We start from the raw sequence: 17396 nt of genomic DNA, 5'->3' as shown, positions 1-17396 counted from the left end.
CTTTTGAGACCAAAAATGGGTTAAGAAGTTAAAATCCAAATCTAAAAATAGGAAAGTAAAGGAAAAGAGAGGCTGCTGATACTAGCACTACCATGTTTTGATAATTGCACAAACTCACCTCTTTTTTTTTGCTTTTTAATTGGGCTTCCTAGAGCATTTTGGTAACTGTCATTCCTTTGGCAGCTGCTTAAATAATAAAAGACAAGATGAGTTTGTGTAATTATTAAAACATGGTAGTGCTAATATCAGTAACAGAAAGAAATTCTAACTTTTTCTTATTCCTATTGAGCCCACATTTATATAGTGTGAGTTATAAATCATTTCCCTTCTCATAATCTATTTTCAGTCTATTGGACTCAGAATTAAGCATAATGTGAGGTATAGATCAAGATTGATAACTTAAATACAAGAGATTCATGTCCCATATGATCATTTTTAGCACTTGTTCTTAATATTTATTTACAGTCATTTTTAAGATGTCAACTTAATTATCTAACCCGCTGATTTGGTGCTTCCCTGCAAAGGGATCTACACGATCCTGGTCAAATGGATGCCTCATCCTTGAGATCAACATTAACAAAATCAATGGTTTATCTAATCCTGTCAATATCCGAATGGAAAATAAGGTCTTTCAAAAAGAAAAAAGGTTCATTAGCTTTTCCCAAACAGTTGAGGTAATTCCTTTTGGTCCATTTGGATGCACAGTATCCTGGTTTTTGTAGGGGTTTTGTGTGGTTTTTGGCTTCCGTGTCAGCAAAATACTGTCTTTCTCATGCTGATTACCAGGAAACTACTTCGCTTGTCTCCTTCTTGTCTTCTCCTTGACTTTCCACATGGCATACCAAAAAACTAGTAGCAAAACTTAATCAAAAAGTCACCACAAAGGTGGTTTGGTAGTCTTGGGATTGATGCTCTCTCTATGTTGCTAATGACATGCTCTGCCACTACTCTGCAAGGTTGACAACCAAATACTACTTACCACTACTCTACAAGGTAACTACTAGGTGTTGTGAATTATAGTTTACAAGAGTAGAGTACAGTTCTTTTGTACTAGCATAGATCTATTCTGTATTTTCACTACAAATAGAACCTTAAGACATGTTTGAGTGAAGGATCGAAAGAATATATCACTTTGGGGGAATAGCTCTTATCAAGCGCTTCAAGTTTGTCGGTCTACTTCTTGTTGCTGTTCAAGATTCTAGTTTCGACAGCAATCAAGGAAAAGTTTAAATGGGCGCTTCTCAGGCAAATGTGAAACATTTCAGAGAAATGTTGAGCAATGGAAATGCCTCCTACTTAACTGATTTATTCACCTCTTTTTCAAGAGTTTTGGGATCAAGAAATTTCTGAAACACATATTCACTGATTAATGGTTCTTCATTCTCGCTTATTAAGATATTAGAAAGCTCCTACGAAAAGAAGATAGTAGAAAGCTTGAGATTGCCATGAGGGAAACTCTACTGTGTTGCTCCCTTGTATATGTAATCCAATGCCCTTGCCATCCTATTTGCAATTGATAGTCGATTTGTCCATGGGACATGCGGATATATGACCACGCATAAAACCTTTAACATCAGATTTTTTTTGTACTTCTACTAAACATCAACTTTCTTGCAGTGTTTACTTAACAATATCTTACCAGTCTGTCGTTCAGGCACATCCATAGATATACCCAGCAGTGATGAAGACATTAGAGTTAATTGGATTTTGATTAAAATCAACCTAAATTAATGATCTTAGCTCTGACATGAAAGGTCAACATCATCAATTTGCATTTATCATAATCTAAGAAAGAATGTAATGGTGGAAAGCTGCATGCTTTCCCTATTAAGTTCAATCAAGTGAATCACATATATAATGTAAGATATTCATCTCCAACAAATTCAAGAAATAACTAATCACGTACAAGTAGAATCTCAATTCTACAACAGATATTCTTCACCTTTTCTGAACATTAATCGAGTATGAGAAGAAGCCCTTTGTTGGAGTAGTGATTTTGTTTTATTTGTGGATTCTTCATTGCATTTATTGTAAACAATACACATGTCCTCGAGCACTGATCCATTCATGAGAAAGAACTCCAAAAGCCCCATAGCACGCTTAATTTTGATCTGAGTAAACTTTACCATAACTGAGACAAGGTGATGCCTCATACATTGAAAAGGTTTCAATCTCATCCAATAATCTCTCTCAAGCTTGCATTGCAAATTTACACCACTATGAAAAGAATTACACTGGAGGAGATAGAGAAAACGTCAATATTCTAACTTGGTTAAAGAAACAAATAATTTAAATCAACATCCATTGATCGGACAAAGGTTTTTTGTAACTAACCCATAAGGTAATTTTCTGCACAAAAGGGGCACCCTCTAGCAAGTGGGCAAAAATATGAACATCATTTGCAGTACTTAGGTTGATAACCATGCTGAGGAACCTTAGATTTGGAAAGTGAAAACCCAAGCTTTCAGACATAGTTTCTCTACACAAATCCTTAATAAAAGAGAGACAAGATTAAGATAAAAAAACATGAAATTCTAGACTTAGATGAATAGGATAAACAAGAGAGACATTTAAGATAAAAAAAATAGGGAACTCTACAATCTATTGTCAAATATGTAGGATACAAAGACATACCCCGATACCACAACTAGGGGTGTAAATGGATATTCGAAAATTCGATTACCGTCCGCATCCGAATCCGTTTAAAGCGAATATTATCCGAATCCGTTTCAAGCGGATATTATCCGAATCCGTTTATGAGATATCCGGCTCTTAGCGGATGCGAATCTGGTAAATGGTATATCCGATCCATTTAACATCCGAATCCGAGAAGTAAATCCTTTTTATTTATTATTAATAATATCATTAATATTTATTTTTAGTAATGACACACTATCTTTTGTTTCTATAAGAAAAGTGAATATTCTTTTTAGAAAAATAAACATATAAACAAAAATAGCCCAAACCCATTCCATCAAAATAACCCAAACCCATTCCATCATATACAAAAAAAAGGAAGGAAAAACCCAAAGACCACTACCAACACTATCATCCATCCCCATCGCCTCTCTCTCTCTCTCTCTCTCTCTGCCTTTGTTTTAAAAGGAAGAAGAGGATCTCATATATTTTAGGGTTTGAGAGTTAATTTTGTGAAGAGAATGTAGAGGTCTAGTTTTAGGGTTTGGAAAATTCATTCGAGTAAATAGGAGAAAAAAGATAAAGTGCTGCAATAAAATGTTCGAATTTACCGGATAAACGGATACGGATAATATCCGAATTCGAACAATATCCGACGGATACGAATTCGGTAATAGATATTAAATATCCGTCGAATCCGAATCCGAATCCGAATTCGGATAGTGTATACTGTAATCGAATTCGGATATAGCCATATCCGCTCCGAATTCGATCCGTTTACACCCCTAACCACAACCTAGTTGAAGGCGCTCAACATTAGCAACATCTCCCAAAATCTGAAGAAAGGCATTGTCCTTCTGAGCAATCTTAGACTTTGATATATTAATCTCTAAAGAAAATCTCACCAGTTGGGCCGCACTTTTCAGCCGTATGATTGACGGCCAATGTGAATGGATTTCAAATGACAAAAGGTTGGGAATCTCAAGATGTTCTAAACCTTCACAATAGAACAATGACAATTAATGTCTTGAGAAGCTTACAAGAGGACACTAAGTCCACTATCTGCTCCTCAAATACCTCAACATGATGCAACCTAAGGGATTCGAGTCTGGGTAAACCCTCGAAAGTAGATACAAAATTCAGTGAGCAATTATGTAGTTCCAATTTCCGTAAAATTCCACAGCAAAAAATACTATGGGGAACTGCATAAATTTTCACATAGCTTGTGTTCCTGAGAAGGAGCTTTTGGATTCCTTTCGTTGTCAGGAAAGAAAGGAATTGCTCCATGTCGGAACTGCATTTATCGAACCAATAATTTTCGATTATACAACTTTGAATTGTGTCTTTCTGGGGAAGTGAAAGGATGTGATACATGATCTCAAACCATTTTTGGGCTTCCCTGGGCTTAACCCAACAGATAAATGGAAACCTATCAAAGGTATCGCATTCGGGTAAGAGTTGATGATCGAATACGAGATGAGGAAGGGAAGTAAAGAGATATCTCCATCTTCTTGATAGAATAGAAGTTCTTGCAGCTTCTTTCATAGGCAACAAAGAGAGGATCTGTGTAAGAAGAAGATCAGGAAGTTCGTTGACCATTTCCATGGCTCTTTCAAAATGGGAAGAGAGAATCAAAGAAAACCCCTAGGCCATTAGAGGCTTCCCTAGTCTACTAGATCTTTCTTCCCGTTTTCTCAACTGTATACACATGAATTGAAAAAAAATATGAATCTAATTCCTAGTATTTTTAGAGACTCATTCTTCTCAGAATAGTGTACTCTAAACTTTATTATATTTAGTTTCCTAGTATTTTTATAGATCGATTCTTCTATGAATAGTATACTCTAAATTTTATTATATTTAGTTTCCTAATAGGGAACGTCTCTAAAACCATCCCTCTTCCTTCTTACTGTCTCTATTCAAAGTATAGACGGTAAGTATGCAAATAAGAAGCTACTTTATAATAGTTTCTTAAAATAGGATGGAACCTTCTCTAACATAATTTTGAGTCCAATAATAAGTTTTGTTTGGACCCAAAAATACATTTTTAAAATCCAAAACAAATAAGGCCTAACTTGGGTTTGTATCGATTTGGATGAACAAACCCTCAAGAAAGAGTTGCCATCTTGAGATTAGGACATAGTACCTAATATATAATTCTTGCACACTGATGAGATTGGGACATGGTACCTAATAGATAATTCTTGCACACTGACCGATCAAGGCCCTGTTTGTTTTGGTTTTTGAGAATCTATTGTGAGTCCCAAGCTGATTATTGGACTCAAATTTACGTTTTATTGAGTCCAAGTCCAATAATCCATTTTTGACTGCTCTCAAAATCGAAAATTAATCAATTAAATGGCCTAATTTACTAATATATTATAGCAATAAGCCTAGATAAATTAGATGAAAATGGTGAAGATCATCTGTGTACAGCCTAACTAAGATGAGTGCCAACAAATGAATGCTAGATCATCCAATTATAAGGACCCTAATGTAGTTTTTGTCTACACATGTACCTATATGCACAACTTATATTTGGGGTGTCTATCCCGATTGGAGGAAACCACGATGCCCTCTATCATGACACATCTTTATGCAATTTGAATTGAATAAAATTGTACAAAAGAATCACCTCTCCCACAAGGAAATATTCTAATGCTTAAGTGCGTTTGAATTGAATTAAATTGTACAAAAGAATTACCTCTCCCACAAGGAAATATTCTAATGCTTAAGTGCAGCTGTATTGTCTTGAAATTTAACAAAATGGAAGTATCATGTGCCACATCCTGTACATCGCACGGTTGGTACAACTTGTTATACTAACATGAATGCGACATAACATACATATGATTGGCGAAAAAAAAATAAAAATAAATGAAAACTGGTATGAGTATTTGATTTATGCAAGAAAATAGAATCAATCTAACAAAATGTTGGATATGTATGTTAAGATATACATAGATGAGGATATAACAACTAATAAAAGAACTATGGAAAAATTAGGACTGCAACTCGGGTCAAGCGGGTCGGGTTTTCTAAAACCCTACCCTACCCGAGAAATTATCTCTGGTTGGATCAGGTTGGGTTTTCTTTGAGAAAACCATAGATTCATAAACCTGACCCTACCCAAGACAGTTTCTCGGGTTGGGCTACCCGAGAAATTATCTCGGGTTGGGTCAGGTTGGGTTTTCTTTGAGAAAACTATAGATTCATAAACCTGTCCCTACCCAAGATAGTTTCTCGGGTTGGTTTGGTCGGGTTGGGATTTTATTATTTAGTGTAGGATAATGACTATTTTAAAAGATTGTAGAAAATGACAACATTGATCCAATGGTCTGACAGTTGATCTAACGGGCTGAGTTAATCTGATCATGGCTTTGAAGCTCTCAGGCGTTGAACTATACAATCCGGTCAATCCGATCATGAATCTAGATCATATGGCCTTTAAACAGTTGGTTGCACCTGCATCCAGAAATATCTATTTATATCCCAATTCCGAGTGTGTGAATGCATCTGTTTGTTTTTCAAATGCTCCATCCATAACAACTAGGTTTTTTCCACTACAGAAGACGCCCATGTTAGCCCTGTTCGTTTGAGATTGTGACAACTGATTGTGGGTCCCACAACCAGTTGTCACAATCTCAACTACTGGTGATTGTTGGAGGACCAACGATTATGAAATCCAATAGTCGGGCTTCCACATGTGCATAGACCCCTTTTACTTTCCTATCATTTGCACACAAGGAGGGAGAGAGAGGGGGAAGGGGGTAGTTCCTAGTGGAGGGGAGAGGTTGAGAAGCAAAGAGGGTGAAGGAAACTGCCAAATCTGTGGATTTCCAATTTCTTATTTCCACAGCTTATTTGGAAATTTGCTTTTCTTCACTGTCAGTAGCTAATTTGGAAATTGAAGGATTTGAACCGGATCCAAATCACAGTGCAAAAAGGGTTGCAAATGTGAGAAATCCAAATCAAATTCTCCTGGGCATCCAAACGGGCCCTAAACAGTACGTTTGGATACCAACAAGATTTAGATTTGGATTTAGTTGATATTTTGAATTGGATCAGATCCTTAGATTTCCAAATCAGCTACAACAGTGCAAAAAAATCCGATTTACAAATCTGTTCTGCGAGACATTATTTTGAAATCAATATTTGTGGCAACTTCCTTCACCTCGCTGCTCCGGCCTCCGGCAGCAGCCCTCCCTCCCTCTCTTAAAACATGATCATGAAGATGATTGATGTGCTTTGTCTCCAAAACTCAAATCCAAATCAAAATACAAATGCATGAGGTATCCAAAGGGGCCCTTATAGATCTGTAGATTTTCTTTTTCTTTTTCTCTCTTTTTAAATGGTGAGGATTTACTGATTAAAAACCGAGATTGAGACAGTCATGGAGACTACTACACCATAGCAAGGAAGGGGAAAAAAAATAGATATCTCTCAGCTCTCATTTTCTAACGGGAGACTATTATTTAGAAAGGACATAAAACACAAGTTTGAAAGACAGTTGCAAACTTTTAAATAAATGAGTGGCTGGAAAAATATAATATTTTTTATTAAAAATTACTAATGGAACCTTAAATGAAACTCGATGGGTCATAGATATGGCATCATCTAATTAAAAGTGAGGTCAACAATAATAGGCACTCACATGGCCTTGTGGGGCCAAAATAATGGCGGTTAGGAAAAAGCCTAACAGCCACTGTTATTTTAATATTTTTTCATGACTTATGTATGGAGGAGACTAGAGAGAGTATGAGTAGAATACGGAATTTTAGTTTTAATTCCGTGTTACTTAAAACCCTAACCAAATGTTTTACTTGTCCAAGAAATAATTAAAGTAAGGAAATCAATAGTTATAATATTGTTAACGTGATTAATCTTCTTAGAGGGAAGATCAGTCTCTTGATCCATTTCGAGGGAAGGATCAGTCGTCCTTTGTGCAAAAAGACACGATTTCTAAGATGGTTTCTTCATTGATTTTCCATTAAATGTAATATGTGCTTACATAAAGCACTTACAGATAAGCATAGAAAGATCTTGAAAGATCTTATGATAATAAGAGAAAAAACTAAATAAAGATTATCTTCACCTAAATTAGCATCCTAATAGATCCTAACTACTAAATATATAGCATCCTAGAATATCCTAACTACTAAATATATCATATGTTGTAAGATCTAATCTTATTCTCTAAAATACATTCTTTAAAATACCAAAGCAATTTATTCCAACCCAAGCAGGACCCGTCTAGGCACGTAACATTCCACCCTCCTTAAAATCAACCTTGCAGTCAAGGTTGGAGATTAAGTATTGGCCAAATAGTGAAAATTGAGATCTTGCGTAGAACTTTCCATAATCCATCTCTCTTCTCTTCGTCTTGAGATTGGTCACCATTTCGTATGTCGTCATCAATGGTTGAGGCAACTCCATTTTCAAACCGATCCCATGGAGTCGTTTATCAAAGGTCCTTATATTTGTTATTTTGGAATGATTTGGATGTTAACGCAATGATGGTTGTTGATGGAAATCTTTTCGATGGCCTTGGACAGTTTGAGAGAAACGATAGGCTCTTCAGTGACACCTTTTCTTTTGTGGCCTATTTGCCTTTTCTTCTATCTAAATTTTTTTTCGCTCTTCTTCTTTTTTTCCCTTTCCCTGTTTCTTCTTTTCTTTTTCTGCACACCAGCCTTCTTGACGACGCTCTAGTTGAACTCTTCATTCAACTTCTTCAAACATGTGGGCTCTTCTATCTTCACGCCAAACGATAATGCCAACTTGTTGAAATTGGCATTCATATAGGCGACATGCCTTTTGATCTCTCTTATTCCCTTATCCCATCGATCTATTATTTCTTCGATTTTCTTCGACATGATGACGGATTGTGCAGCTCTAACATCAAATGTTATGAACCCGAACGGTTCGTAACGTGATTGATCTTCTTAGAGGGAAGATCAGCATCTTGATCCACTTTGATGGAACGATCAATCCTCCTTTGTGCAAAAAGACATAATTTCTAAGATGATTTCTTCATTGATTTCCATTAAATGTAATATGTGCTTATATAAAGTACATACAGATAAGCATAGAAAGATCTTGAAAGATCTTATGATAATAAGAGAAATAACTAAATAAATATTATCTTGATCTAAATTAGCATCTTAATAGATCCTAACTACTAAATATATAGCATCCTAAAATATCCTAACTACTAAATAAATCAGTTGTGGTAAGATCTAATCTTATTCTCTAGAATACATTCTCTAAAATACAAGTAATTTATTCCAACCCAAGTGGACCCGTCTAGCCACATAACAAATATCTACATTATTATCACCTTTCTCTTGGATCCTAGCCCTCTAAAAACATCTGTCCAAAGTCAAAGTGTAACTTTAAGGTAAAGCAAATTATAAGGTGATCCGAGCTGTTGATATGATAAACCTCCAATAGTCCACATTAGAACTTCTAATACCGAAAAAGATATAGCTAAAATGACGGAATAAAATTTTTAAATTATTTTTACAAGGAATGCTAAACTGAAGGCCGCCCTTCAGCTGCAGGGGAGCCAAATTAGTTCCACATCATCAAAGTGCATTTATAATAGCACTAAAATATGCAAAAGTAAAGAAATAATTATTGCGGCTTGGCTTTTGCAAGGATGCCCTTCAGTTTAGCATTCCTCTATTTTTAAACCTAAATCCAATTACCAAAATACTCTCTTCCAAGACAGGATGGTAGTGGGGATGTCTTCTGATCATATAATGGCCCCATCATGGATGATCCACGGTTCAAAAACCACACTAGATATAAGATAATGCTATCCATTCGATCGATGCCGTTGAATGTAATGGCCATTTTCATTCTAACTGTTAATGACAACCCTTTGCTAGCAGCACTCTCCTATGATGTCATATTGGCTAGGTCGCATCCGAAGCCAAAAATATGTGGCTACTATTATTTCAAAATTTATTTCTCATATAGGGGGTTGTTTTGGTCATTCACATGTGTTGACTTTTTATTCGCTAATTTAAAATACCCTTAAATTACTGCACAATTCTCTCTCCAAAGAGAGGGGCCGTGAAATCGCATTTACTCTCCCATTATCTTATTCTAGCCCCTTAACCCATAAGCCTCATGTAGGGGTGTAACGATCCGAGCCGAGGCTCGGCTCGGCTTGGCTCGGCTCGTTAAGCTCACAAGTGAGGCTCGGCTCGGTCAGGCTCGGCCAGGCTCGCGAGCGGCTCGCGAGCCTTACCGAGCTTGGGTTATATTATGTTTACACCCCCACATCTTCCCTGGACAGCCCTACTAGTGTAATTTGACTACTTTTTTTACATTATGGTGGGTGGTCCTAGTAACAAATAGGGTTCCAAAAATGAAGTGACATATTTTGCCCCCCCCTTTCACTCCATGGACAACCCTTTTAATGTATATATTAATATATAATATATATATTTAAATATATTAAATTCTTAACGAGCTTTAACGAGCCGAGCCTGTCCTAACTCGGGCTCGGCTCGTTAAGCTTAACGAGCCGGCTCGGCTCGGCTCGTTAAGGATTCGAGCCGAGCTTTTTTCGAGCCGAGGTCGAGCGAGCCTCCGAGCCCGAGCCAAAATTGACACCCTTAGCCTCATGATAAGGTACAAGCATAACGGTCTTCATTAAACAAACATATTCTCTTTTAATGTGCCATCCCTCAACAGATCAGAGGGTTAAGATCATTCTACGCGGTTAATTTTCTGGGCACATCATATTTAAATTGGGGCCAAATAATTGAATGGTGTGGATCAGCCATCCATGAGTGCCCCGCTTTATTTTTAAAAATATGTGCGGACACCACAATGGTCGAACTATATTATAATACATAAGAAATTATATGATGTGTGGTCGTATAAAACCCGTATTTTTCAAAAAGTAAAATAGGATCATCCAAACCGTCCATTTGTAGGGCCACAATGTAATAGGTTGGCAAATCATTTCCGTAGGATGATCCTAAACCTCTGATCTAGAGAGCGACTGCACATTAAACTTCTACAGAGATGGAAATGATTTTTGGGGAACGGCCTATTTAGATTGTGGCCCAACAAATAGACAATCTCGATCATCGATCCTATGGAAATGATTTTTGGGTCACAGCCTATTTACATTATGGCCCTACAAAATGGACGGTTTGGATCATCCTATTGTATTTTTTGAAAACATGCGGGTTTACACAGCCACACATCATATAATTTCTAGGTAAAGACAATACAAAAACGCAAAAATTGTAGAAGAATTCAACAACGTACAATTTGCCGAGCCAGGAATCAGCTTTAAGGGGGGGGGGGGGGGGGCGCAAAATGGTTGTCATATGTTGGGGCCCACCATTTTGCACTTCATGTATTGATAGGTGAGACCCACCATCTCCCCCATAACCCATGCATAAGATGGAGCCTACAATTTATACCTCATATATTTGGACGTAGTTGAGCCCACTATTGACACCTCATGTTCTGATGGGTGGGGTCATATATTTCGACATAGTTTAGCCCACTATTTTGACACCTCATGTTTTGATGGGTGGGACCCTCAATTTACACCTCATATTTTGAGGTGTAGGATGATCCTGACACTCCAATGTAACGGGCAATCCCATTATAAATCGGAGAGTTACGCCAAATCCTAAGAAGTGGACCCACAATATTTTTCGAGAGGGAGAGAGAGAGAGAGAGAGAGAGATTTACATAATAGAGGTGGGGGAAGAGCAAGAGAGAGATTTTCTGTAAAAAAAAACCTATAATATAGGAACTCTACGTGAAAATATGCTAATTTCTCATCAGGTGGTGAAATTTGTTTACAGTTGGGGTTGGACCGACAACATTTTAGGGATTCTTTCCCTGTAGGATAATGCGCACCACTTAAACATTAAAAAGCGTTAAAGTCTGACACATACCCTCTTTTAAAGGGGTGCGAATTATCCTATGAGGAGTGCGAATTTATCAACCCCTTCTTTAATTACCTTTTTTTTTTTTCGTTCTCTGCAACTTAAAAATAGGTGAAAATGGGAAAATCCCTAATAAACTGCTTACTAAACCTATCGACTTGGCAAAGATCCCAAATTTCAAGAGGGCAACCCTAATTTCAAAGGGCAGCATTAAGAAAAAGTTCATTTAACTTAAAAATCACGAAGAGAGGAGAAAATTATAGAAAAAAACTAACAAAATAAGTATAGAGAGAGAGAGTCATGACCTTTTCTTTAACTTCTTCCGAAAAACAATCTCAGTATCCAACCCGAATCCGTCAACAGTCCTAACATGAACCACATCTGGCTCCCTAAACATCTCAACCAAAGGCTTTACACTGAACAAATCATTAGCTGAGTACTTATCCGCCCGTCGAGATATCAACACGTGTAACACGCACACCCCACCGGGGCTTTAACGTCCGTTCGATCTCCCCTACAAATCTCCATGGGTAAAGCGCATGATCAAACACGTTAGAAAACTCAAAATCAAAGGTCTCATTCCCAAACGGTTGTTTATGAAAATCACCCTCTAGAACAAATGGTGGGTATGGCACAAGGTCGAGTCCGACCGAGTCTGACACACCGAGTCGCCTCAGTGCTTCAACTTCTTGCCCGACTCGGGCGCCTATACAGAGGGACTTTGAGTCGTTGGAGAGGAGGTTTTTGTCTTTTAGGGTTTGGAAGAATTGAGAGAAGACTTTGATTTTTCGCTCCCAATCGCGAGTGGTCCATTTGTTTCTGAGTTTGGCGTTGAGGGTTTTTTTGAGTTGGCGAGTTATGTATGAGTCATAGGAGGAGTAACCCGGACGGATTTTGATGTCGGAGATGGGTTTTCCGGCGAGGTTTTGGCGGTGGGTTTGGAGGGTGAAGAAGAGGATGAGGAGGAAGGATTTGAGGATAATGGGGTTCTTCATGTGATAGAAAAATATGGTGATTTTCCTTCTTGGTTTTTGCCTTTGGCTTTGGAATTATGTTTATTATATTTTCAGGGTGTTTTTAGGGAAGGACTCTGACTTCTTGGAGGACCCTCACTCTCCAAAAACAAGGGAAAAGTTATCATTATCAGCACTACTGTATTTTGATGACAGCACTCCTTACCTCATTAAAAGTACTGTATGGCCTGCAACATAGGATGATCCAAACCATCCATTAGATAGGTTGATCTGAACCGTCCAAATATGAATGTTAGAGGGTTGATCTAACCATCTGTAGATCGGAGTGTTAGGATCAATCTATGGAAATGATTTTTGGGGCACAAAGTTTGGATCATCCTATGGTGTGGGTCATACCGTACTTTTAATAAAGTGAGGACTGCCCTCATAAAAATACAGTAGTGCTGATAACATTTCCCAAAAAAACTATAATGCAAATCTAATTTCGAAGGAGCTTTTTCTTGGGAAAGAATGCCACATATGTGTTGACGTTTTTAGTCGCAAAAAAAGGTGCTGCGAAATCGCTTTTACTCTCCCATTAATCCATTATCTAATCTTAGTTAGGTATTTATGACAGGTCATCCAGCTGTTTCCTTTCCGTTATCTACATTGAGAGGCCTTCCAGGACTCCTACCTGTTCTGTTCTGTTCTACATTGGCTCCATAAATAGGGAGATGATTTTATCTCCGCTCCCACCCTCTCCTAGGATAATGCGCCCAAATTTTAACTTGACTTGGGGGTAGACTATAACGCTTTATGACTACCATTTCACAGTACAAGCAGGTGGCCCAAATAAGAAAAAGAGGCCAATATATCATTCCCCAATGAACTTCTGAAAAAAGGAGGTTATATCTAGTCATCTTTTTTTTTTTTGAAAAGGGCAACAGAGAATATATATATATATATATATATATATATATATATATATATATATATATATATATATATATATATATATATATATATGTAAAAACAGAACCGAGGTGGTCCTGAAGGAACAAAGATAATACAAAGATAGCAGTACAATAATTCAAGGAGGTAGATAGTCAAAGCACTCAAACGCGGCCTGAAAGACTCCTTTCTTGGCAAGGGTGTCTGCTTCCGCATTGGCTGATCTCCTGACATGACGAAAAACTATTGAGGAGCCCTTAGCTCTGTCCTCTATTTCCTCTAAGAGAGGCAAAAATCGCCAAGGGGGAGAAGCGTTACCCGAAAGCCAGCGAATAACATTTAAGGAATCCCCTTCGACGATAATTTTGTCGCACTCTAGACGAGGCATCGAGAGAAGCCCGCTATGAACGGCTCGGACCTCTGCCTCGTTTGAGTCTGCCACTCCGATAGGCCCCGAGTAGGCCCAGAGGACTTCCCCTTTGTGGTTTCTACATAACCCCCCTACTCCTGCCATTCCTGGATTGCCGATAGACGATCCGTCAAAGTTAAGTTTCAGGGACCCCGGAGGAGGAGAAATCCAGGAGGGGAGGATTTTCACTTTGGTAGCCGATTCCAAGCATATGATTGACCATCCTTCCCAGAGGTCGAAAGCTGAAACAAAACGAAACAGGGGAAGGCTTCGAGCCCAGGATATGACCGCAGCTATCAATTGAATATAAATCCAATAGGGAGATCTAGCCTTCCCTTCAAAGATACGAGCATTCCTCTCTTTCCACAAGAACCACCATGAGGCCAGGAGACACATCTTCCACATCGTTCTGCCTTTCCTTTTCCAAGGAGTCCAGGCCCAACTCTGAATGAATTCAGCCATAGAGTTGGAGGGGACCCAACTGATTCCAAAACGAGAAAAAATAAGACCCCAAATATGGCGAGCAACCTTACAGTGTATGAAAAGGTGGTCAATGGATTCCCCAGCGGATAAACATAGAGGACAGTGATCTACCAACCACATTCCTCGTTTTCTCAAAAAATCCATAGTTTGAATGCAGCACCAGCTAACCGACCACCCAAAGAAAGCAACTCTCGGAGGGCAAGATTGTCTCCAAACCGAGGAGGACACATGCTCCACTAAAGAAGGGATCAGATGGTTATAAAAAGATTTGACTGAAAATATCCCCGAAGGATTCCAATCCAAATCCGACGATCTACGCCCGAAGACTTGATGAAGCAAGAATCCAATAAGGAGAGGAGGGCGCTTTAAGAGTTTAACTCCCTAACAAAGAAGTCTCTGCGAAACTTAGGAGACCAAGCCACCTTCCCATGTTCCCTTGCAAAACATTCCGATACCCAGGCCTCTTTCTGAGATGAAACGATGAATAAGTCAGGAAACATCACTTGAAGAGGATCGTCCGAACACCAAGGATCCTGCCAGAACCGAATCCGATCCCCCCTATATACTCTGAATCGGACTGAGCAAATAACGACTTCAACTTCAAGATGTCCCTCCAAACCGTGAGACCTTTGAGTTTAAAATTATCAACAGAGTCCCAATGCCCATGATCTGAACCATACTTACTTCCAATGACCCGGACCCACAAAGAGGATTGTTCTTCGCCAAATCTCCACAACCACTTGCCCATAAGGGCCTGGTTAAAACTCTGAACCCTCCTGATACCCAAACCTCCATTTTTAGTAGGCAAGCAGACCATACTCCATTTAATCAGGGAGACCCCCTTGGAAGACCCTGATCCGCTCCACAGGAAGCGTCTCTGAATTTGTTCGATGCGTTTAGCAACCGAGGCGGGACATTGAAAAAGAGATAGAAAATATATCGGCATATTGGATAGAATGGCCTTTATAAGCACTAATCTACCTCCTTTGGAAACCAACCGGCGCTTCCAGGTGGCCAAACGTCGCTCAATCCTTTGAATAATAGGAGCCCATAGGTTGTGTTTCGGTCGACCCAGACCAAGAGGAAGACCCAGATAGGTTGTTGGAAAGACATCTAAACCACACCCCATAATTCCGGCGAAAAATGATGCATTGCTCTCAGAAACGTTGATCGCGAACAACCGAGATTTTGCGAAATTAGATCTTTGACCCGAAACCATCTCATAACAACGAAGCATAGCTTTAAGGTTAAGAATCTGGGATATGACCGGAGAACAGAACAGAAGAGTGTCATCCGCAAACTGAAGAAGCGATACTTCCACCTTACTCTCGCCAATAAGGAACCCTTGATATAGCCCCAACTCACTTCCTTTTTTCAGCAGTCTGCACAGTGATTCGGCCACAATCAGGAAAAGAAAAGGAGAGAGAGGATTGCCCTGCCGCAATCCTCTAGAAGATTTGAAGAATCCTTTTGCTGATCCGTTGATGAGGACAGAAAACCAGGCGGACGATAAGCAGTTCCGGATCCACCCTCTCCACCGACCCCCAAAGCCCATACGACCCATGAGAAAATCTAATGCTGCCCAATCCACTCGGTCATATGCCTTCTCCATGTCAAGCTTGCATAGAATGCCACCTTCCCCCTTCCTCCGATAATAGTCAATGGCTTCATTGGCTGTTAAAGAACAATCAAGAATTTGCCGGTTGCTTATAAAGGCACTTTGACAGACCGATATAATTGAAGGAAGAACCACTTTGATACGATCCGCCAGAACCTTTGCGAGGACTTTGTAAAGGCTGCCCACCAAGCTAATCGGGCGAAAATCCGAGCTTTTGTTGCTCCTTCAAATTTTGGAATGAGGACGAGAAAAGTTGCACCTGTCCCTTTGTCAAGGATGGCTCCCTCAAAAAATTCTATGAAGAATCGAAGAATGTCCGATTTTACTGTTTCCCAGCAAGTTTGAAAGAAAGCCAAACAAAAACCATCGGGTCCAGGGGCTTTATCTTTTGCCAGAGAAAATAGTGCTGATCGGATTTCCACCTCAGAGAAAGGGATTTCCAATCCGGCTGAGGCTTCCAGGCTTAAGCTAGTAAAACAAATGTCTTGAGGAATTGGGCGTAACATCCCATCAGCTGAGTATAAAGATCTGTAGAATTCAATAATTTCTTCAATAATTCGCTCCTTGTCAGATACAATCTCCCCCTCCACTTCTAAGGATTCAATTCTGTTCCTTCTTCTGCGAGCACTAGCCATGGCATGGAAGAAGGCTGTGTTTTTATCTCCCTCCAACAACCACTTGACTCGAGATCTTTGGTGCCAAGAGATTTCTTTAAGCATCAACAACTCTTTATGCTCTTGAATTAATCTTCCTTGTTGCTCATAATCCTCCGCCGAGGCCAAACCACTCTCTGCCAATGTATTTATCTCCATCAATCTATCCTCAAGAATCCTCTTCCTGCCTTGGTCCACTTCCTTATGCTCCTTATCCCACTCTTTTAATTTCCCCTTAATGAAGCGTAATTTTTTGCCTATAACTACGTCCCCTGGACCTTCAAAGACGCTTTTAGACCACCATCGGACTAAGAGAGCCTCCATTTGGGGATTTTCCAGCCAAGCTAATTCAAATCTGAAGGGGGGCGGGCCCCAGAACTCCATTTTAGGAGACAAAAGGAGAGGGCAATGGTCGGAAACTGAATGGGGTAAAGCCTGCTGATAGACTTCAGAAAGAATTGCCAACCAGTCACCCGAGAGAAGAAATCGGTCAAGCCGACTCCGGTTCGAACCTCTGGCCCAGGTGAAAGAGGAGCCACCCAAAGGTGAAAGAGGAGCCACCCAAAGGTAAATCTGCGAGCTCGTTGATTGCGATGAAATCAGCGAAAGATCTCATGCCCGCAGTGACTCGCTGACCCCCAAGTCGATCTCTTGATCCTAGAACTTCATTGAAATCCCCCCCGATACACCAAGGAGCGGAACATAGGCGCCGTGTCTGATTTAATTCTTCCCAAAAAAGACACTTCTCAGAGGATGACAAAGGAC

At 39.3% G+C, this 17396-nt stretch overlaps 1 protein-coding gene and 1 pseudogene across 1 annotated transcript; both read right to left on the bottom strand.

Moving 5' to 3' along the window:
- Window positions 1-11822: 11822 nt before the first annotated feature.
- Window positions 11823-12670, bottom strand: LOC143862487 (uncharacterized; annotated as a pseudogene).
- Window positions 12671-13155: 485 nt separating this feature from the next.
- On the bottom strand, window positions 13156-16955 carry LOC143861529 (uncharacterized). Its single transcript, XM_077372444.1, has 2 exons — window positions 16343-16955; window positions 13156-13226 (listed from the first exon to the last, which is right to left on the bottom strand). The coding sequence occupies exons 1-2, from the start codon at window positions 16953-16955 to the stop codon at window positions 13156-13158; spliced, it is 684 nt and encodes a 227-aa protein (XP_077228559.1).
- Between the last annotated feature and the right edge of the window lie 441 nt (window positions 16956-17396).

Source organism: Tasmannia lanceolata, unplaced genomic scaffold, assembly GCF_043159265.1.
Source record: "Tasmannia lanceolata isolate RefF3 unplaced genomic scaffold, GAP_Taslan_0.1 ptg000037l, whole genome shotgun sequence".
Classification (NCBI taxonomy): Eukaryota; Viridiplantae; Streptophyta; class Magnoliopsida; order Canellales; family Winteraceae; genus Tasmannia; species Tasmannia lanceolata.
This window is presented reverse-complemented; position numbering and strand designations above follow the sequence as displayed.

Excerpts from the sequence above, each read along its gene's own strand:
- LOC143861529 (XM_077372444.1), bottom strand. The coding sequence starts at position 16,955 with ATGGAGGCTCTCTTAGTCCGATGGTGGTCTAAAAGCGTCTTTGAAGGT. Across the intron at positions 13,227-16,342 it reads TAAAGCCCCTGGACCCGATG|AACAGAACAGAACAGGTAGG; the intron begins GTTTTTGTTTGG and ends GAGCCAATGTAG.